General features: G+C 42.4%; 1 protein-coding gene across 1 annotated transcript in view; it reads right to left on the reverse strand.

Moving 5' to 3' along the window:
* Positions 1–223: 223 nt before the first annotated feature.
* The window catches only part of PPP1R14C (protein phosphatase 1 regulatory inhibitor subunit 14C), a 107,403-nt gene continuing 83,250 nt past the window's right edge, over positions 224–24,376 (reverse strand). The window contains exon 5 of the mRNA XM_012554639.1: positions 224–298. Coding sequence (XP_012410093.1) covers positions 224–298 — 75 coding nt within the window. The remainder of the gene's footprint in view (positions 299–24,376) is intronic.

Consider the following 24,376-nt stretch of genomic DNA (forward strand, 5'->3'; position numbering starts at 1 on the left):
TTGTGGTATCTTCGCTATTAAAATATTACACTAACAAAAGTTTTTAAAAACAGAAAAGGAACGCTCTTGGATAAATGTCTAATACAATCCTTCCCCCTACCTGCAAAAAAAAAAAAAAAAACAGTTGTTCATAAGGACGTCTACTCTTTAATAAATGTCTTCTTGTAGTCCCAATCCCAGGACCCTTTGTTCATCTCCAGGAGAGTTGCACCCTGGGCCAGAATCATACAGTCTTCTTCTGTGGAGGGCTCAGCTTCCTCATGCCTCTTATCCGAGACAGCAGCTCTTTGATAAATTCCTAAAAGAGATCAGAGGACATTAAACATGAGGGGTCACTCTATTAAAACGTGTGTTTAAAATTGGTTAAAGTAATAGCCACCAACTGCAGTTAACCTTAGTTGATGAACGTGGTTGAATGTGCTAACCCAACAGGAACAATGCGGGAGATTCCTAAACAAGTAAAGAGTGCTCCAGCTTCACGTCCCAAAGGCTTTTTACTGCTGTACTCTCTCTAGGGAGAAAACTAGGATCCCTTCACTCATTTCTCTTACCTCTCTGGCCCCTGAAGGCATATGTGGTTTAGATCAGTGTCTCTTAGCCTGTAATAAGTGCATTCAATCACCTGGGGATCTTATTAGACTGTAGAGTCTGATTCCATTGATCTAGGGTGGGGTCTGAGATTCTGCATTTCCAACAAAATCCCAGGTGATGCCAGTGTTGATCCCTGGACTACACCTGGGATCAGCACTGCACCAGGTGTGGTCCACGGGCCAACACTGGCATCACCTGGGAGTTTGTTGAAAATGCAGAATCTCAGACCCCAACCCAGATGAACGGAACCAGAATGTACAGTGTGGTACAGAGATCAACACTGGCATAGCAAGGCTAGACCGAATCACCGAGGGGGATCGATTAAAACACAGATTGCTGGGCCCCACCCCCAGAGTGTCTGACTCAGTAGGTCTGAGAATCTTTGTTTCTAACAAGCTCTCAGGTGATGGTAAGGCTGGTGGTTCCAGAATCACAGAGAATCTCTGATCTAACTTGCAATAAAAGTCTTTTGACTTTGACTGAAAACCATAGTCTTTTTACAAAAAAAAAAAAACAACTTTTTGTTTTTACATTAAACCCAGTACATACGAACACGCCTGAAATAAAAATTTAAAAAACAAATACTACATGCAATGCACTCTGATATTTTCTAGGCTGTTCTAATTCCATTAAAAAACAATGCCGGGGGAGACCCACTAAAAGGATTTCATTACCTATTAAAGGATCAAGACCCAGTGACAGGAAACCAATCTAGAATGGCGCCCACTTTATACCACCAGGAATCTTCCATTGTTGTCTCGTGTTGCAAGATGACTGGGTATCAAACAAGTCACATCTCTTGGGTAATAATCAACTTGTCTTCCTATCTGATATCTGTCAAAGATAATGCTGACAGCCAGTCACACTCTCTGATCAGCAAGTGGCTGCCAGTGAATGACAAGCCAGACATGAGCACATCATGGATCATCCAAGAGTAAAACAACCAAGAAACCGTAGTCTCCATTAAATTGGCTACCATGCAGTGGATTCTGACTCATGGCGACCCCAGGTGTGTCAGAGTAGAAGTGTGCTCCATGGAGTTTTCAATGGCTGATTTTTTGGAAGGAGATCCCCACACCTTTCTTCCAAGGTGCCTCTGTATGGACTAGAACCTCCAACCTTTCGGTTAGTAACCAAGTGCATTAACCATTTGTACCACCCAGGGGCTCCTACTCTCCATTACCACCCCTTGGAAAAACTGAAAACCGCTCTCAGACAACCCCCTCCACCAATGACAACCCTCAGTCATGAGCTCTCACACTAAATGGTCCCTGTGGTACTCTCCAGCTCTAAAATACAATACACTTAGATATTTAATGTTTCATTAGTTGCCATGATTTCTTTTTCTTTTTAATAATCTTTTTGCTGTTATAAAAGTAATACATGCTTTTTCTAGAAAAACTTGGAAAATACAAATCAGTAACAATGTACTCTCCCAAATTAACCACTATTAACACATTATCTTCTATGGACATTGTTTTACCTAATTAAGATCATACTGTATAAATATATCCTTTTATCACTGAGCAGTACGTCAGAAGCTTTTTCCCACAACATTGAACATTCTTCCTAAAAATCAATTCTAATGGTTATATAATCCTTTATCATATGGATGTTCTACAATTTGCTTAATTCCCCCATCACAATGTATTTGAGCAGCTCCTGGCTTTTCTAAATTACAAACAATGCCACAGCTAACATTTTTGGGCATAAATTTTCTCCTGTATTTGGGATTATTCCCTTTGGACACTGTTACGGACTGAATTGTGTCCCCCAAAAATATGTGTTGTAAATTCTAAGCTCTACGCCTGTGGTTATAATCCCATTTGGGAATGGGTTGTTTTTGTTATGTTAATTAGGCAGGATAGTGTACGGTGTATCTTGAGTTAATATCTTTTGAGATATAAAAGAGATTAAACAAGTGAAAGAAGCAGAGATGGGGGAAGAGAGATGCCAAGCCACATGAAGATCGCCCAGAAGGAGAAGCTCAGAGAGACAAGGACCTTCCTTCAGAGCTGAGAGAAAGCCTTCCCCTAGAGTCAGCACCCTGAATTTAGACTTTTAGCCTCCTAAACTGTGAGAAAATAAATTGCTGTTTGTTGAAGCCACCCACTTGTGGTATTTGTTATCGCAGCACTAGATAACTAAGACAGATACCTAGCCCAGAAGTGTGGGGCAAAGAACATAAACATTTTAATCACTACTATTTCTGAACCTGGACAGAAGGGGATACATGTTAAGTAAAATGAGGCCCTATTTTAATTTTCTGAACACAGTCTATTTTATCCAATTTAAAGAATTTTCTAGGATGAAATAATGCCACATTTTCCCATTTATATTGTTTTCATTTTGAAAAGCAAAATGTGTTTCCTATTACTCCTTTTACTATGTGGTTTAAACAATACATAGTATTCTGCACATACAGTTTTAATTTCATTGTTTCTGAAATCTGTTTCTCAAATGGCTGCTACAAAGAGTTTCAGCATTTGAATATAGATTTCCTTTCTTCTTTTTAAGGCCAAGGTCAGAATCACAAACTCTGTAATTTATCCTGTTGATAACTCTGGTAACTTTTTTAATAAAGTATTTTTCACAAAGATCATTTTAAAAGTAAAGACTAAAATCACATAAGGAATAATGTTCCCTAAACCACAGACCTTTCTTCAAGACAAATAATTTGGTAATTTAAACTAAATTCAAAGTTCGCCAGAAAATTGATCATGATATGCGTAAGTCTCAGTAACTAAAAAGTTTAAATGAATAACTTATTATCTTAAATGATATAACATTATTGCCTTATGTGTATGATATATTAATATTAATGAAAACCACTAATTTCAGATTTTATATTAACATACTTACTTTTCATGTCTATATTTTATTTATTACACTCTACATATTTTAAACCTCATTATCCATGTAGTTCCCATTCCTTTGGGTAGACCCATTTTCCATCTGGTTTTGAATAATTTCATTATGATGCACCTTTTGGTAGTTTATTTTTCTTGTGCTTGGGGCTTGTTCAGCTTCCTAGATATGTAAGCTTATAGTTTTCAACAAATTTGGAAAAGTTTTGGTCATTTTTTTTTTCCTACCCCTCTTTTCTTTTTTTTTAGGATTCCAATTGCTCACATATTAGGCCACTTGAAGCTGTCCTGTAACTCTCTGAAAAATCTGTTCATTCTTCTTTTTAGTATTTTTTTTTCCTCTGTGTATCTCATTGTGAATTGTTTTTAAGGCTACGTCTTCACGCTCTCTAATCTTTTCTTCTGCAATGTCTTATCTGCTGTTAATCCCATTCAGTGTATTTTTCATCCAGACATTGTAGCTTTCATATCTAGAAGTTTAATTCTGATCTTTTTTTTTTTTTGCACTTTCTGTGTCTTTACTTAACACATTCAGTCTTTCCTCTAGCTTTGAATATATGGAATATAGTTGTAATAACTTTTAATGTCCCTTGTATGCTTATTCTAATATCTGTATCAATTCTGAACTGGTTTCAGTTGGCTGATTTAGCTCCTCATTATAGGTTATATTTTTCTGCTCCTTCGCATAATTGGTAATTTTTTACTGGATGCCAGACATTGTGAATTTATCTTGTTGCATGGGGCATATTTTTGTACCCTCACAAGTATTCTTGATCTTTTATGCAACACAATTAAGTTATCTGAAAACAGTTTAATCCTTTCAAGTTTTGCTTTTAAGATTTGCTATGTGTGACCATAAGAGCATTTAGTGTAGGGCTAATTATTCCCCAATACTAACCCTTCTGAGTACCCGACCCAGTATCTGTGAATGATGAGGTTTTCCAGTCTGGCTAGTGAGAACAAACACTTCCCGGCCCTGTGTGAATGTTGAGCACTGTTACTTCTAATCTTTTCAGGTTGTTTTTCCCATGCTCTGATTAATTCTCTGGAATACACAACGGGGTCCCTCTGCAGAGAATTTCCCATCGATGTCCAGATAGCCAGCTTCAATTTAAAAGTTGGAAGGAGTTACGACTCTAGGCCTGCATTCTCCCATGGCAACTGTCAGCTGCACAGTGGCTATTCTCTCCAGATGAGACATGCATATCACAGTCCCCATCTCTCCCTATGCTTGGCACCTGTCCACTTTATTCATTTATGTTACCTGCCTGGCCCCTATGGATGCCTATAAACCCCTGAGTTTGCAACAACTGATATGTAGGGTCCAGACGGTGCACAAAGAAGCTTGTTGAGGAGAGAGAGAGACAGAGACAAAGAGTGAGCTCTCAGAATGAGCAAAGACTCAGAAGCATAAAGTTCTAAGGCATGGGCAGGAAACTGCAAGTTGTTCTAAACTGTTGTTGTTAGCTGCCATTGAGTTGGCCCTGGCTTGTGGCAACCCCATGCACAAGGAAACAAAATGCTGCCAGGTCCTGCGCCATTCCCGTAACTGGCTGTGGATTGGACTGCTGTGATCCATAGAGTTTTCATTAGCTGATTTTCGGAAATAGATCACCAGGCCTTTGTTCCTAGTCTGTGTCAGTCTGGAAATTCCACAGAAACCTGTGGACCATAGCAACATGCAAGTCTCCATTGACAGATGGGTGGTGGCTGTCCTTGAGGTACATTCGCTGGAAATTGAACTTGGGTCTCCCGCATGTAAGGTGAAATTGCCCTCATCTTTTAAACTATTGTTGTTGTTTTGTGTGCTGAAGGGTCAATTCCAACTCATAGTGACCTTATAGGACAGAGTAGAACTGCCACATGGGGTTTCCTAGGCTACAATCTTTACGAAAGCAGATCGCCAGGTCTTTTCTCCCATAGGGTGGCTGGTGGGTCCAAACTGCTGACCTTTCAGTTAGCAGCGAAGCTGTTAACTACTGCGCCACCAGGACTCCTTCAATAAACTATGAAAAAACCCATTGCCATTGAGTTTATTCCGACTCATACAATCTTACAGGATAGAGTAGAATTGCCCCATAGAGTTTCCAAGGTTGTAAATCTTTGTGGAAGCAGACTGCCACATCATTCTCCCACAGAGTGGCTAGTGGGTTCCAACTGCCAATCTTTTTTTGGTTAGCAGCTGTCTCAGTCATCTAGTGCTGCTCTAACAGAAGTACCACAAATGGATGGCTTTAACAAAGAGAAGGTTATTCTCTCACAGTTCAGTAGGCTACAAGTCCAAATTCAGGGCGTCACTTCCAGGGGAATGCTTTCTCCATTGGCTCTGGAGGAATGTCTGTGTCATCAGTCTTCCCTTGGTCTGGGAGCTTCTCTGTGCAGGAACCTCAGGTCCAAAAGATGTGCTCTGCTCCCAGCACTGCTTTCTTGGTGGTATGAGGTTCCCATGTGTCTCTCTTGCTTCTCTCTTTTATATCTCAAAAGAGATTGGATTAAGACACTAACTAATCTCGTAAACCTCATCAGTAGAACCTCATCACAGTGATAGAATTTACAACACATAAGGAGATCACATATAACTTCATCATAGTGATGGAGTTTACAACACATAAGGAAATCACATCAGACTACACAATCATACAATACTGGGAATCATGACCCAGCCAAGTAGACAGATATTTTGGGAGGACACGATTCAATCCATGACAACAGCTGAGCGCTTAACCATTGCACTACCAGGGCTCTCTTTTCTAAACTATTAAAAAAAAAAAAACCATACTCGTTGCTGTCGAGTTGACTCCAACTCATAGCAACCCTACAGGACAGAGTAGAACTGCCCCAAAGGATTTCCAAGGAGCTGCTGGTAGATTTGAACTGCCGACCTTTTGGTTAGCAGCCATAGCTCTTAACCATTGTGCCACTAGGGCTCCTTCTAAACTACAGTGAGGGTATAATATGAGAAGCAGGTGGAAGCTATGTAAGGCTTTATTAAGGAAGTAATTTAGGGTCAAGCTCCTCTTTCGTTGGCTCTCACCGATTCACTCCCCCAGGTCGGTGCCACCACTGCACCTCAGTAGCAATAGAATTTACTGAGTGCTATTACTAAGCACTTTGCATGTACTGACTCATTTATCCTAAAAACAACTTGCTCTGGTAGGTGCTATACAGGGCTTTGAACCAGTTCTTTCTGGTTCAGACCCTTGCCCCAGAATCACCTGGGGATCTTGTTAAGATGTAGATTCTGATTCAGTGTATCTGGGGGTGGAAATGCAAATTCTCAGCAGAAGTTCAAACCGGAAGGACCCGGTTTGAAGCCCTGGTGCTATCTTAGCACCTCTTTACAGACAGGAAATGCAGCTCAACACAGAGAAGTTCAGTTTTTTGCCCAAGGCTTTTCAGGTGATGACTGGTGAGGCCAGGATTGTAGACAGGCTGACTCACCTGGGCATTTCAACACTGCATTCACAGCCCCCTCTCACACAGCTCGCACACCCACTGAACACAAGCCCAGCTGCAGAACTGCTAAGTGAAAAATTAGTTAAGGCAATTCTCTAACACCAAAGGGCATGATCTTTTGAGATACTCAAAAAAGGGCACTTTTGACTCTTTTGACCAGCTAAAAGGATGGGTGATGATTGATGACAAACTCCCTGGGGGATGTAGGTTCCATATTGAGATCTGGAACTGGTTATGTCCAACCTCAAGAAAGAGAAGAGAAGAATATTTGTTGAAGGCCTTCTCTGTGTAGCCTCTTTTCAGATCATCATATTTAATCCAACAGAATGGGTTTCTTCATCTCCATTTTACAGATCAGAAAAACTGATGTTCTAGCTCATTACAAATCATATATCCAAGGTCACAAAGCAAATATTTGAATCCAGGTCTCTTGATTCCCACTGAGTTCAGTAAATATATACTGACTGCCCACTACATGCCAGACTCTACCCTAAATGCTGAGATACAAAGAAGGGGCAGAGCCCGGCTTTAATGGAGCCCCCAGGCCAGCTGGGAAGGAAGGCATGCCCTGCAGGCAGAGGGACTTGGCACGCTGCCCAGACCCGGACTGGGGACAGCTCCTGCCCCTCCCTACTCTGCCTTTCACAGTGGATGGCAGGCCAAAAGGAGGCCACAGCTCCAGGAGACTCTGAAAGACTGTTTCGTGAGCTGCTGTTAAGTTGGCCCCCGACTGATGGTGACCCCATGCACAAGGGAACGAAACACTGCCTGGTCCTGTTCCATTTCCATGATCAATTGCGATCGGACTATTGTGATCCATGGGGTTTTCATAGGCTGATTTCGCCAGGCCCTTCTTCCTAGTCTGTCTTTGTCTGGAAGCGCCACTGAAACCTGTCTAGCATCATAACAACATGCAAGCTGCCACTGACAGACGGGTGGTGGCTAGGCTTGAGGTGCCTTGGCTAGGAATCGAAACTGGGCCTCCCACGTAGAAAGTGAGAATTCTGCCCCTGAACTACCACTGCCCCCTTTTGAAAAGATTTAACAGATTAGAAGCTGTGTATCAACATAAAACTAAAAATCAAACCTGCTGCCCTCGAGTTGATTCCGACTCATAGCGGCCCTATAGGACAGAGTAGAACTGCCCCATCGGGTTTCCAAGGAGCAGCTGGTAGAATCAAACTGCTGACCTTTTGGTTAGCACCCAAGCTCTTAACCACTGCACCATTAACATAAGGGCTACAGAATCCAGAATCAGTGCTCTGGAGTGGATGGTCCCACTCCCTCTCTCTCTCCCTCCTCCCTTCTTCTCCTCCTCCTTCCCCAGTCACTTCTTAAAAGCAAACATTTTATTAGCGAACATCTCTCCAACAGTTCCTAAGATTTGGCCATTCTGGTTTCCTAACATTTGAAAAACTATTTCAGCAACTGCCATACTTCTAAAAAGGCAAACAAACCTTTGCCCTAACACATCATTTTCAGACAAGCAGCTTCTATTTTTCAGACAGCCTCAGCAGCTTTTTTCCCAAGTACTCCAAAAATGCTACCTAAGAGCCCCCAGTCTGCTCCTGTGACTCTGCCTCCTGCTGTAATACTTACAGAGGGTGGCTGGGTGCCAGGGCTATGCTCAGTCCTAGGCAGCGGCTGGACAATTCACCTCCCCTTCCCACGTTTAAGAGAGACTTGTGGCTGCATCCTGAGGACTATGAATTAAATGATGCAAGAAACAGAAGATAAATAAAAACCTTGGATCACAAACATAGGAAGGCCCTTTGAAACAAATGCTAAAATATACCTATGTGATGTCTTAGTGTCCTCGGGCTGCCGTAACAAAGCCCCACAAAGTGGGGGGCTTTAAGAACAGAAATGTATTGTCCCACAGTTCTGGAAGCTCCAAGTCTGAATTCAGAGAATGGGCAGGACTCTGCTCTCTCTAACCACTGTAGGGGAAGATCTTCCTGTCAGCTTCTGGTAGCCCCAGGTATCTCTTGCTGTTTCATGGTTGACAGTCATAGCTTCACATGCTGTCTTCATCCTGTGTGACTCTGTCTCCCTATCTGTTCTCCCCTTTTATAAGACACCACTCAGAAAGCAATAGGACCCACCCTACTCCTGTATGATGTTAATTGATAACATCTTCAAAGAAAAACCGTATTTGCAAATAAGGTTACATTCACAGGTACAGAAGTTAGGACTTAACATATTTTTGGGGGGGACACAATTCAATCCATAACAGATGGGTTTGTTCCTATATGGAAGGAGTCACCCTAAGTGCACAGACTAAAAAGCTGTGTAGCCACAATGGTTAAGAGCAGAGACTCTGCAGCCACAGGGCCTGGTTCAAATCTTCGCTCCACCACTTACAGGCGATTTTCTCTATGCCTCGATTTTCCTCACCTGTAAAACAAGAGTGATGATGGTAACACCGACCCTCAGGGCTGCTTACGGATTAAATGATTCAATAAATGAACATATGTAAGCTGCTGGGGAAAGTGCTTTGATGGCAGTGAGTGTTGTGCAAGTGTTTGCTTACACCACCACCACCATCACCCTCACCATTACCATCATCATCATCAACACTGAGACTATACTGAACTTTAGGCTAAGAACATTTCTAGTTTGTATAAATTCAAACCAAGAGTACGCTACTCTGACTTCACTAAGCACATCACCCAGCTCCGCCTACAGCCCTGCAGAAAAGGTTTAACAATTAGGGCAGGAGAGAAGTATATTATGCGACACCCAGCAAAACCGCGGGTGCTCGGGTCAGACTGTGAGCAGCACAGCCAAGCTTCTTCCAGGGAAGCTGTCAGTGACCACGCCATGCACACGTCTCACACCCTGTGGCTGTCAGAGCCCCCAGCTCCAGGCCACAGAGGCTATAGTTGCTGAGAAATTCCACCCTAGACTCTTGGTCATGCCTGGTTGAGGGCTACAGTCCCTACAAAAAAAAAAGGCCAAACCAGTTACCACTGAGTTGATGCTAAGTCTTTGTGAGCCCATGTGTGCCAAGTAGAACTGTGCTCCATAGGGTTTTCAATGGCTGATTTTTCAGAAGTAGATCACCAGGCCTTTTTCCCAAGGTGCCCCTGGGTAGACCCAAACCTCCAACCTTTCTGTTAGCAGCCAAGCACGTTAATGCTCTGCACCACCTAGGGCCTCCCACAGCATCATCGTTATCGGATTCCCTCCCGGCCTTTCACCTCTCCTCCCCGAAGTCTAGCCAACAGCCCTCTACCCAAACCAGCCACGCCTGAGCCACTTCTCCTGCATAACTTCCCCTCTCAAAGGGCTACAGGTAAAGAATATTTGCTCTTCCCATCATAAAGTGTTAGAAGTGAACTTGAAAGCATTCCTTTGGAGGTATTTCCCAATCCCCTTACCTCCCCAGCCCCACACACACAGCACAGCAAGCATGGGCTGCCTCCCACCTCCTTTAGCTCTTCGTCCTCCTCCTCCTTCCTCCTGTCCCTCTGAGCTTTGGACATGGCCTCTATCATCCTGCAGGTGATGTCTTTACCCTCAGCTCCCCCAACTATTCTCCCTTAATAACAACTGAAAATGTCCCCTCTTCCATAAACCCCCCTGAACATGACCCCAGGCACTTTTTTTAAGTATAGGGGAGGAGACGGTCAGAAATGCAAATGACTGTGTTCTGCAGGTGGGCTGGAAGGCATTCCCAGGGTATGGACCTTTTCCTCCAGTTCTGTCCACAGCCTCTTCCCAGAGTGCCCATAAAAATCTCAAGAACCCTAAATAACTTCATCCGACTCTAGCTAAGTTATAAAAGAAGAAAAAGAGGAAGAGAAGGGGGAGGGAAAGAGTACGGAGGAGAAGGGGAAAAGAAGGAGGGGGAGGGAGTGAAGAGAGTGAGGAAGGAGAAGAAAGGAGAGGGGGAAGAAAAGGGGAGAAGGATTGTTATGTATTAAATTGTGTCCCCCCAAAAGATGTGTTGAAGTCCTAATCCCTGCACTGGTCAATGAGATCTTGTTTGTGGAAATAGGATTTTCCTCTGTAGATGTTATCAGTTAAATTAATGAAGTCTTACTGAGTAGGGTCCCATCTGAGTGACATTTTATAAAAGAGAAGGACAGCCCCAGAGGTACACAGAAGAAAGGGGCCATGTGAAGATCCATCTACAAGCAGCAAAGGAACACCAAGCATTGCTGGCAGCCACCAGAAGCTAGGGGAGAGGTATGAACAGTTCCTCTCTCGATGCCCTCAGAAGGAATCAACATGGCTGATACCCTGATTTGGACTTCCAGCCTCCAGTACTGTGAGACAATAAATTCCTGTTCTTTAAAGCCATCTACTTTGTGGCATTTTTGTTATGGCAGCACAGGAAACTACAACAAGGAGAAAGAGGGGAGGGGAAGGAGGAGGGGGAAGAAGAGAGAGAAACCAGAGTGTTAACTTTTACCCACTGCCACCTAGAGTCTACCCAACCACCCTTGTCTGCATCACCCACGATCTCCTCATTGCCAAGTCCTTTGCCACTGCCTAGGTCTCTTCATTTAACACAGCTAAGGATACCTGTTGTTCTTCTTCTTTTTTAAATTTTTTTAAGTTGTCAGCTTCATTGGGGAATAAGTTATGAACAATAAACTATTTGCAGTGTATCATTCCATGAGTTTTGACAACTGGTTACACTCATGAGCCCACCATTACAACCAAAATGCAGAAAGCTTCCATCACCTCCAAAGGAGCTTTCATCTCCTCTTACAGTTCATCCTCCCTCCATCCCAAACCCCAGTTTTTGTCTGTAAACTAGTTTGCATTTTATAGAAATGAAATAATTATTTACTCTTTTTTGCCTGGCTTATTTCACCCAACTTAATGTTTTTGAGATACATCAATATTGTTGAGCACATCAGTAGTCTGATCCTACATATTACTGAGCATTGTTCCATTGTATGGATATACCACGATCTGGTATGGAAGAAGGTTCTACAGGTTCTTCTTTTAGAACTGGAAAACCATCCAGATTTGGGGGAATTAGGGGAGACAAGAAGCACTTGAGCAAGAGGGGAGCCTAGGATGCTGCTTTATACACACACACATACACAGACACACACATGCATACAGATACACAGACACATATGCGCAAAGACACACACAAGTAGACACATACACAGACACACACATGCTTAGATACACATGCACACAGTCACACAGACACAGGCACACACACACATGCAAACAGACATACTGACACACATGTACACACCGACACACATGCACAGACACACATGAACACAGAGACACACATACACACATGCACACAGACACACAGAGACACGTATGCACACACAGGCACACACGCACACAGACGCATAGATTCATATACACACACAGGCACACACAGGCACACACACACAGACTCATATACACACACAGACACATACACACAAACACATGCACACACAGACACACAAGCGCAGACAGACTTGTATGCACACAGACTCATATGCACAGACACATATGCACATGCACACCCACGCACATGCACACACACAAACACACAAGCACACACACAGATTCATACGCACACACAGACACAGACACCTAGGAGACAGGTTAAAATAGCAATAGAAAGAAAAGAAACAATATTTCCAGTGAGCTTGGAAAGTAGACTTTACATAACTAGCCACTTGATTTATGAGAGACTTTTAAGGTAGGAAGACAACAAAGATGGATAGTTCTTTACTATTTTCTTCTTCTCTTCCCCCCACTGAACTGCTAGAGCAGGTTTCTGAGGGGATTGGCAGCAGCCCTGAAGACAGAAGGCTCCTGGCTCCAGAGCTCGTGCCAAGGGTCACCATCACAGGGGCAGCGCATTGCAGCTCTGCTCTGAGTCCCTGCCCCCATCCCCCCTGGGCCGTAGCTTTCAGCTTCCCCTCTCCTCATGCCCCCTCTGGCCTGCACCAGAGATGGTGGCAGATGGACACACATTTTGTAATTATCACCATAGCTAGGCATCTGGTCCCTTTCCCAAGTCATTCAAAATAATTAATCTGTTGTACTCATTGATAATAATGTGCTGCCTAGAAAAAGATGGGTCCATTGGAAAGTAGGAAAAGGAGAAATTGTAGTCTCAGTGCAAATCACTGATTTGTGCATAATTATACTGCACTTATGTCATTCTGCAAGCATGTCAAGTCATTTAAAAAGATAAACAAGCTACATGGTTATTACGTGGTGCCCGTTTGATTGAATTATTTTCTGACAAAAAGACATTTCAAAGCAATGCTTAGAATCACTGCTCAGGGAGTGGCTTCACCAACCACAGTAGCTCTGTAAGTCATGCTAGCTCCTATGAAGGGAGTCCAGCAGAACTCTAGGTGCTGAAGCTGCTTTTCCAGAAAATTTGTCACCTACCTCTTAGGCAGCATTCGAGAGTGGGATGAAACGAGAAACAGCAGGTAAGGATTCCAGAGGAGGAATACCTGTGCTGTGCTCTGTGGCCTCAGCTTCCACAGACCACATGGATCATGCAACTGCCCTGTGTGCCTTCTCCTCTTTGTCCCCAAGGAAATACACCCCAAAAACCGAACCCGTTGTCACTGAGTTGGTTCCGACTTACAGCAACCCTATAAGACAGAGTAGAACTGCCCCGTAGGGTTTCCGAGGCTGTAGATCTTTATGAGAGTAGACTGCCACATCTTTCTCCCACAGAGAGGCTGCTGGGTTCAAAGTGTCAACCTTCTGGTTAGCAGCCAAGCACTTAACCCCTGCACCACCAGGGCTCCTTAATGAATACACTAGTCATTCCCTTAACATGCATATTCATAGGAGCCATCTGCTCCTGGCCCTGAGCCTCACTGCCAAATGACAGCCAATGGAGTCAGCTCATGGAAGCTTCAAGAAGCTACCCGACACTTCATCCAAAAACCCTGACATTCAACATGGGAATCAGGCAAGATGAGAATGTGGGTAGAGGGAGAGAAGGATTTCTAGACCCACAAAAGTTTAGATAAGTGAGGAGAATAGAAGGTAGCAGGTACCACTTTGAGAAGGTGATAGCAACACCCGGAAAACATTCCAAATGGCAAAATGGCCTCACCCAAAGAAGTAACTACGCGTTTTAGAATCACACTGTAAACCTTTATTAATTGACTGTACGGGTCACACAGGAGGCCAAACAGGCAAGCGGCAAATCAATACTGAAGAATATTCTTCAGGGGAGTCCCCCAGCCCAGGGTGACGCAGAGATTTGCTCCCCACAGTCACGGGAAGGAATCAGCCCCAAGGGCAAGCCACAGTCAGGCACCACTGAAATATTTCATTCCCCCTTTTTTGTAGGGGGAAGGGAATGTTGTTTACCTTTGAGAGCTGGTTTGCTGACGGGGCACACCAGACCTTATTCCATTTTTCATTACCTGAAAAGAGGCTTATGAATCTGCTATGGCTAAGGGCTTGTTTCCGCTGCTGTTATAATGGCTTGTGCGACAAAAATTCCTGAAGGTCGTAACTGCATCCTGGTTATTTTTCCTCCTTTAACTTAAAACCACTGACACTACATTGTCCATTTATTTTCTTGTCAATCCGCCTTTAAAGATTAATTTGTTCTGGTGGTGAAAGCAGCCACATTCATTTATTTTAGAGACTCAGACCACTGCCCTAAGACTAATTTATTTTTTACCCAAATTCTAACCTTTATTTGTATGCAGCAAAACAGTTCACGTGCCCTCATCACATTCAGACTTACTGGCGTTTAATTCTTCCCTCACTCACTAATAGGTTTCTCAGAATCTGTCCACTAACAATTCAGACAATATAAAATAAAAGCCACAAAAAAAAAAAAAGTCCAACCACAGCAGATAATAAATGAGGTAAATTCAGCACAATTATAATCTCCCACTTTATAACCCCACACGTCTGTCAGGTTGTCATACTGTGAGGGCTTGTGTATTGCTGTCATGCTAGAAGCTATGCCACCAGCATTCAAATACCAGCAGGGTCACCCATGGCGGACAGGTTTCAGCTGAGCTTCCAGACTAAGACAGACTAGGAACAAGGACCTGGCGGTCTACTTCTGAAAAGAATTAGCCATTGAAAACCTTATGACTAGCAGTGGAACACTGTCTGATTTGGATCCACAATCAATAGCCATGGAAGCAGCAGTCAAGAAATCAAAAGACGCATTGCATTGGGGAAATCTGCGGCAAGAGATCTCTTTAAATGTTAAAAAGCAAAGATGTTACCTTCGGGACTAAGGTGCGCCTGACCCAAGCCATAGTGTTTTCAATCACCTCATATGCATGCGAAAGCTGGACAATGAATAAGGAAGACTGAAGAAGAATTGACGCCGTTGAATTGTGGTGCTGGCGAAGAACACTGAATATACCATGGACTGGCCAAAGAATGAACAAATCTGTCTTGGAAGAAGTACAACCAGAATGCTCCTTGGAAGCAAGGGTAGCAAGACTGTGTCTGACATACTTTGGACATGTTGAGAGGAAGGATCAGTCCCTGGAGAAGGACATCATGCTTGGTAAAGTACAGGGTCACTGAAAAGAGGAAGTCCCTCAATGAGATGGACTGACACAGTGGCTACAATAATGGGCTCAAGCATAACAACGATTGTGAGGATGGTGCAGAACCGGGCAGTGTTACGTTCTGTTGTGCATGGGGTCACTATGAGTTGGAACCTACTCGACAGCACCTAACAACAACAAAATTTCACCAAGGTTCCCATCATCAAAAAAGGAGAATATTATTTGCTCCAAATACCTGAATCTTGCCTCAGTAAAAGAAACCCACTTCCAAACATTTTGAAATGTGTCTTTGGTTGTGACTTCCATTGTTAAGGATACAGAAATTCAAAAGTCATGTCTCAAATTGTCTTTCAATCATATTAAATCACATCCATTCCTAAGTCTGGATAAGTTGAAACACAAGAATGTGAAGCTGTCTTAATGTAGGGTTGATTGGCTTTTAAAACATGATCATTCATTCTGAATTTCATAAAAAAAAAAGTCATAAAATCACAGTCAATCCTTTGAAAATGCCAAACTGGTCCACTGAACTTTAAAGCCTGTGACTCCTCCATCTCGTCCTTTATAAAAATAACAATACTCTTAGGTGGTGCAATGGTTAATGCTCTGGGCTCCTAACTGAAAGGTTGGCAGTTCAAGTCCACCCAGAGGCACCTCAGAAGAAAAGTCTGGCAATCTACTTCCAAAAAATCAGCCCTTGAAAATCTACGGAGCACAGTTCTACTTTGATACACATGGGGTCCCCATGAGTTGGAACTGACTTGATGATAAAACAATGACAATTACTGGGAAGAACAGCATCTCTTTCTTCTTCTTCAACCTCCTTATACCATCATCATGTTATCTTCATCATTATCATTATTACTATGGTCTTCCTGCTTCTAAGAGGGCTGAGTAAAGGTCAGGAAACACATTCAGTTTTGTTCCATGGCTGCATGTCATTGGCAAGTTTCCCTAACACTTCTGGGTTGGTTTTCCTCAATGGAGACAATCTTAATCAACTCTGTAAGTATTAGAGAGAGGGGCTTGTGCTCACCTAGCGCAATTTCAGAGGAAGGCCATGAGAAAAGAGCACAGGATTTAGAGTCAAATGGCAACCAAACTGAGAGCAAATGGCAGCTCCACTGCTCACTGGTTCTTTTACCTGGGTATGCTGTTGTTGTTGTTAGGTGCCATCGAGTAGGTTCCGACTCATAGCAACCCTCTGCACAATAGAAAGAAACATTGCCCGGTCCTGCACCAGCCTCACAATCACTGCTATGTTGGAGCCCATTGTTGCAGCCACTGTGTCAATCCATCTCGTTGAGGGTCTTCCTCTTTTTCACTAACCCTCTACTCTACCAAGCATGATGTCCTTCTCCAGGGACTGGTGCCTCCTGATAACATGTCCAAAGTATGTGAGACAAAGTCTCACCATTGTCACTTTTAAGCAGCATTCTGGCAGTACTTCTTCCAAAATAAATTTGTTCATTCTTCTTGCAGTCCATAGTATATTCAATATTCTTCATCAACACCATAATTCAAATGCATATAACTGGGCATAAAGAGCCCTAATGAAAGTGTACCAGCAATTGGCATTAAAAAAAAAAACTGCCATCAAGTCAATTCTGACTCATAGCAACCCTATAGGATGGAGGAGAACTGCCCCATAGGGTTTCCAAAGAGTGGCTGGTGAAATCGAACTTCCAACCTTTTGGTTAGCAGCTGAACTCTTTAACCACTGCACCACCAGGTCTCCTGGGACCAAAATCTCTGTCTACTAGTGTAAAAGGAGCCCTGGTGGGGCAAACAGTTAAGCCCTCAGCTCCTAATCGAAAGTTTGGTGGTTCGAACCCACCCAGCCACTCCATGAGAGAAAGACCCCAGTGATCTGTTCCCATAAAGATTACAGCCAAGAAAACCCTATGGGGCAGTTCTACTCTGTCACACTGGGCAGCTATGAGTCAAAAATTGACTTGATGATGTCCAAAAATAATAACTAGGGTAAAGCTAAGTATACTTAAAGTATAAGCCAAAAAAAAAACAAACCCGTTGCCATCAAGTCGATTCCGACTCATAGCAGCTCTATACGACAGAGTATAACTGCCCCACAGGGTTTCCAAGGCTATAAATCTTTAAGGAAGCAGACCACCATATCTTTCTCCCTCAGAGCGGCTGGTGGGTTCAAACTGCAAACCTTTCAGTCAGCAGCCGAATGCTTAACCACGGTGCCACCAGGGCTTCAAAGTTATAGATGTCCTAAAACCACATTCCATTAAGCAATTTGCTTCCTAACTCAGAGAACCATTGAATAAGCTAACAGTGTGGCATTTCTATCCTTTTATTCCTATTTTAATATTTTTTTGAGCACTTAAATTCTCACCACTGTTAACTGTGGCCTTATCCCTGACCAGAAGAGGGATTGTTTTAAAAATGGACATAGAATTCACTGCTGAGTCTCAGTCCCTGGATTAGTCACAGGCACAGAGATGTTCAAAAAACATTTGTCAAACAAAGGCATAGAAAGAACATAGCAAAATGCCAGCTGTGTCTCCCCCAGTCACCCACGTGGCTTTTCTATATCATAAATACCCAGCTTATATTTTCTCTCCACTGCAATCAATCAGCTCAGTGAACAGGGACATGAGTCTGTCCATGTACTTCCATGTAGGCATAAGCTGAGTAATAATTTTAAATGATAGACTAAAATACTAAATGGATAGAGATCTAACATGAACAGGACGAGCTGACAATGGCCACCACCAAACTTCTCAGAAACGAAGTCACCATGGCGATTCTCCCTTCCTAACACCAACACAGAGTAACAGAGCAGTCCTGACTTCAGAAAACACAGTCAATTTCTGTTTACAAACCAGCATCAGACATCCCTTTCCTTCACCAATACATGACCTTGACACTTCCATGACCCAGCAGATGACTGAGACCCGAAAATGCCTCCCATCACCTACTTGCAAACTTAGTCATCCTGGATGAAGCCCTGATGCATATCAATTAGAGGCTTTGATTTTAAATGCCACAAAGTCTATTTTATAAAAATGAAACAAACCTACGGAAGGAAAAGTCTTGTTTATCAGAGAGCGATGGGGAAGCCACCTTCGATTAAAAAAAGAGATTTTTCAAAGCCCGTTGACTGGGCTGACAACTCCCCTAGCAGATGGTTGGGCAGATGCCCTCAAGTCCATATAAAATGCATTTTCTGTCCATTGTCCCAGTACAATGTGGGTGTTCCTGTGTGATCCAAAGATTTGACAACCATGCAGAGTAAGAGTGAGAACTAGGGAAAGAAACCATTTAAGAATTTCCAGAGAGATAAAGGACTATAGTGGAGGTTACAAATACGAATCTGTGGTCAAAATCCACTCCAGTAGCACCTCTTCTTAGCTTACCACTGTACCAGTGTCCTAGGAACTTCCCTCCCCTCCACTTCACTACCTAGGATTGGTTCTGTTAACTGCCAATCAAGCAGCCAGATGGTCAATATGGTGGTCACAAAGCTCCTCCGGCTAGCTGGCGCCGACACCCCACCCCTGATTTTTACCATGCCTACTAGACTATTACTACTACTGATCATTCAAATCCAAATGATATCCAAATGAAAATTATTCCTTTTCTTCTTGCATTATATAGAAGAAAACATCCTTTCTCTACCCTTAAGTTTGCTCTATTTCAACATCAGCTATATCAGAAATGGCAACTGGGGAAAAAATTTATTCAACGGGAAAAAAACTAAAACACCATTCTTCTCAATCACTAATACGTTAGTGTGGTCACCACAATTATAATTAGCTAAGGCCACTGTATTTTGAAGCGTCCAAATCAGGAAAGATACAGATGTCAAGAGTCCACAGTTTTGTAATATGAATCAAAATGGGGAAGGGGGATGCACAAGTTCTTTCCTTATTAACCTGCAACCCACAGAGGATAACACCATGGACCCAAAGTGACACACCAAAACCATCATCCCTTCTGGGTAATTAGCAGCACTAACCACCACCACCATTGCCACTGAGTCTACTCCAACTCATGGCGACTCCATGTGCATCAGGGTTTTCAATGCCTGATTTTTTGAAAGTAGATTACCAGGCCTTTCTTCGAAGCCACCTCTGGGTGGATTCAAACCTCCAGACTTTGGTTAGCAGCGCAGCTTGTCAACCATTTGCACCACCCATGGACTCCGTGGATAATTAGCAGATTCTTTAAAGTCTACTCTCCAGATTTAATAATTCAAGAATATCATTACTGGTGAATTTGGGCATTTTGCATATTAACGTTTCCTGAGTTGCAATTGGCTCAACAGCAACTAAAAACAACAACAAATGTAATGAAGAAGCATTCCCTCCTATAGAATCCGAGTCAACGAACATGTTAAGGACCTACTATGTGGTAAGCTTTACATTACGTGTTTTCAAACATATCTTGACTTCTCCACTTATTAACTGTCTGACCTTTGACAAATTACATAGCCTTTCTATGCTTTGATTTCCTAACTGATAACAGTAGTATTAACCTCATATCATTGTTGTGAAGATGAAATGAGTTAACAGGTATAATGTGATTAATTGGTGCCTGGCATATATTAAGTTCCTCTTGGTCTATGTACAGGCTCCACAGGAGCACAATTAAGTGTTCTGGAAGTTCATAGACCAACAGGTAGTCATTCAAAAAGAACAAGGGGATACTGCGTGGTTTAAAATCAGGAAAGGTATGTGTCAGGGGTGTATCCTTTCAGCATACTTATTCAATCTGTACGCTGAGCAGATAGTCCAAGAAGCTGGACTATAGGAAGAAGAACAAGGCATCAGGATTGAAGGAAGACTCATTAACAACCTGTGATATGCAAATGACACAATCTTCCTTGCTGAAAGTGAAGAGGACTTGAAGCACTTACTGATGAAGATCAAAGACTACAGCCTTCAGTATGAATGGCACCTCAGTATAAAACAAAAATCCTCACAACTGGACCAATAAGCAACATCATGATAAACAGAAAAGATTGTCAAGGATTTCATTTTACTTGGATCCAAAATCAACACCCATGGAAGCAGCAGTCAAGAAATCAAACGACATAATGCAATCTGCTGCAAAAGACCTCTTTAAAGTGTTAAAAAGCAAAGATTTCACTTTAAGGACTAAGATGCACCTGACCCAAGCCATGGTATTTTCAATTGCCTCATATGCATGCAAAAGCTGGACAATGAATAAGGAAGACTGAAGAAGAATTGCTGCATTTGAATTACGGTGCTGGTGAAGAATATTGAGCACACCATGGACTGCTAGAAGAATAAACAAATCTGTCTAGGAAGAACTACAGCCAGAACGCTCCTTAGGAGCGAGATGGCAAGACTTCATCCCACGTACTTTGGATATGTTATCAGGAGGGACCAGTCCTTGGAGAAGGACATCATGTTTGGTAAAGTAAAGTGTCAATGGAAAAGAGGAAGACCCTCAACGAGATGGACTGACACAGCGTCTATAACAATAGGCTCAAACAGCAACGATTGTGAGGACGGTGCAGGACTGAATGGTGTTTCATTCTGTTGTATACAGGGTCGCTGACCCGACGGCACCTAACATCAACATATATTAAGTGCTTAATAATTATTTACTTCCTATTATTGTTACTACTATGACTAACATTATCGTCATTGCAAATAATCCTTATCCTCACAAAAATCCTAGGACGTGGTTATTATTGCCTCCATTATAGAGCAGAAATGCAAGCTCGGAGGGGTTAGGACACACAGCTACAGCGGGTGCCCAAGACCCCTGACTCAAAGTCCAATACTCTTTCCACCATCCACCCTACCTCTGTAATTTAAAAAAAAAAAAAAAGCAAACCAGCTGCCATCAAGTCAATTCCAACTCATGGCAACCTCCTGTGCTTCAAAGTAGAACTGTGCTTCATAAGGTTTTTAAGATTGTGACCTTTCAGAAGCAGATCACTGGGACTTTCTTCCAAGGCACCTCTAGGTGGATTTGAACCACCAACCTTTCAGTTAGTAGCCAAGCGCTTAACCATTTATGCCACCTCTGCAATGACAGGCTACAAATAATTGTATTTGAATCAGCAAAGATGTCTTCCTTACATTTCTAACTTCAAAATGGCATAATAATTGCATGTAAAATTCTTTTGATCAATAAAACAACACCTCCACAGAAGGCCACTTAATAAAAGAACATTAATTATTAAGCATTTGGTATCAATAGGACAAACTCCTTTCATGTCTTAAATCTTTTGCCGACTCGAGTATTGTAGGAAGACTGGCATTACGGAAAGCAAGAGCCCAAGATCAGATGTCAGGAAACTGAAGGGTAAGTCCTGGTACCATTTCTTACTCCCGTGAGATGCTGGGCAAGTCACCCAAACCCTATTGACTTCAAGGGACCATTGTGAAGATTAAATAAGATAATGTGTATCTTAGTTATCTCGTGCTGCTATAACAGAAATACCAAAAGTAGATGGCTTTAACAAACCTATTCTCTCACGATCTAGAAGTCTGAATTCAGGGTGCCAGCTCCAGGGGAAGGCTTTCTCTCTCTGTCAGTTCTAGGGGAAGGTCCTTGTCATCAATCTTCCCCTGGTCTAGTAGCTTCTCACTGTGGGGATCCCGGGTCCAAAGGATGTACTACACTCCCAGCCCTTCTTTCTTAGTGGCATGAGGTCCCCCTCCTCTCTGCTCTATTGTCTCCTTTATATCTCAAAAGAGACTGACTCAAAACACTACCTACTCCTGTAGATTGAGTCCTGCCTTGTTAGTATAACTGCCTAATCCTGCCTCATTAACATCACAGAGGTTAGGATTTACAATACATAGGATAATCAAATTACAAAATGATAAAGCCAAGTTGATGTACTTTTGGGGGGGACACAGTTCAATCCATGACAATGTGTCTTAGTGTGATGTGAACTACAGAGCTCTGGACAAACATAAGTTTTTTTCTTATTTTTTTTAACATGGCAAAATATACATAATGTAAAATTTGCCATTTTAACCAATGTAAGTGTACAATTCGGTGGCATTATTTTCACAACGTTGTGCACCCATTATCACTATTCATTTCCAAATATAAGCTATTATTTTTATCATTACAATCCAGATGACGGTAAAATTTGTTCGGTATGAACATAAATTGGAAGGCAAAGCTGTCTGGTCTTTTCTAAAAGGATCCTTTAATAGATAAATGAACTTGATCGAAATTCCTCAACATTGTACATCATGTCCCTTCCTAGAAATCATGAGCTAAAAAAGAACACAGAGGTGTTCACCTGTAAACTCTAGAACGTTTCCTTCTTTCTTCCATTGGAACTCTGAGGAACATTCAAATATCACATTCTGTGTTTCTAAAGCCTCTCTATAGAGACCAGAGGAGGAGTACTTTTGTTCCAGGGGGAAGAATCACCACGTGCATTTGACCATATGGCTGTTAACAGGTGTAAATATTTTGCTCCCTAGATATTGCAAAAACTGGGAGAAAATGGACGTGCCCACCTACAGCTGGCCTCCTACAGAGCCAATCAGAAGAGAAAACTGCTAGCCCAACATTTCCCACCTGTCACGGATTGAATCAGGTCCTGGTGGTACAGTGGTTAAGTGTTTGGCTGCTAGCCAAAAGGTCGGTGGTTCAAACCCACCAGTCGCTCTGCTTCCATCAAGATTTACAGTCTTGGAAACCCTATGAAGCAGTTCCACTCTGTCCTATAGGGTCGCTATGAGTTAGAATCAACTCAGTGGCAATGGGTTTGGTTTGAGTTTGGTATGGATTGAACTGTGTCTCCCAAAAGCGTGTGTTGGAATCCTAACCCCTATACCTGTGGCTGTAATCTCATTTGGGGATACGGTTTTCTTTGTTTTGTTAATGAGGCCACATCAGTGTAGGGTATGTCTTAAACCTACCCACTTTTGAGATCTAGGCAGTTCCTGGGTTAGGAACGTCTGGCTTAACATACAACCCATAGTTACGAACAAACCCCTGTAAAGCCTATTATATTAGAAATTCGAGGTACATACAATGACTCATAAAAACAAATGGGCGCTACTTTGTGACACACATCAAAACGCTATTATTACTCTATTATTATGTTAAAGATGTTTTAGTGTATCTGAAAGTGTTTCTTTAATGTTTTTTATGCATAGAAAGGTACACTATGTACAATATACTAAGACAAACATTTGACTAACTAAAGTTAGATAAAAACTGTACCTGTTACAATTTACATATAAATTTGACTCAAAGACAGATTTAGGAAAGGAACGCGTTCATAATCCGGGGACTGCCTGTATAAAAAGCAGATTAGGCACAGAGGAGCAGGCACAAAGGAGAAGATACACGCCACATGGAGATCACCAAGGAAGCAAGGAATGTCGGGTCTACAGAATTGAAAGAGATCTTCCCCAGAGACAGCAGACAGCATCTTCCCCTAGAGCTGGTGCCCTGATTTCAGACTTTTAGCCTCCTAATCCATGAGAAAATCAATTTCAGTTCTTTAAAACCATCCACTTGTGGTATTTCTGTTATAGCAGCTCTAAGAAACTAAGACATCATCCAAAAACTAAAACACGAGCTTCTCCACCTAGAAGGAGAACCAAAGAAAAAACCCATTGCCTGTGAGTCGATTCTGACTCATAGCAACCCTACAGGACAGAGTAGAACTGCCCCATAGAGTTTCCAAGGAGTGCCTGGTGGATTTGAACTGCCGACCTTTTGGTTAGCAGCTGTAGCTCTTAACCACTACACCACCAGGGTTTCCGATCCAAAGAAAAAGGGGTGATAAAGCGATTACATGGCATGTCTACAGCTACCAGCCTGTTTCTCCTCCCATCAGCAACCCCTGTCCCACATCATATGTTAATTTGTTGGCATAATCCATCACCTTTCTTGACTACAATCCTACTAGTCTTCTTTGTCTAACCCTTCACAACAATTTAAAATTGCTCTTCAAATATCTAACTGCTTTAAACTCTT

The sequence above is a fragment of the Trichechus manatus genome, unplaced genomic scaffold (assembly GCF_000243295.1).
Source record: "Trichechus manatus latirostris isolate Lorelei unplaced genomic scaffold, TriManLat1.0 scaffold00002, whole genome shotgun sequence".
Taxonomy (NCBI): Eukaryota; Metazoa; Chordata; class Mammalia; order Sirenia; family Trichechidae; genus Trichechus; species Trichechus manatus.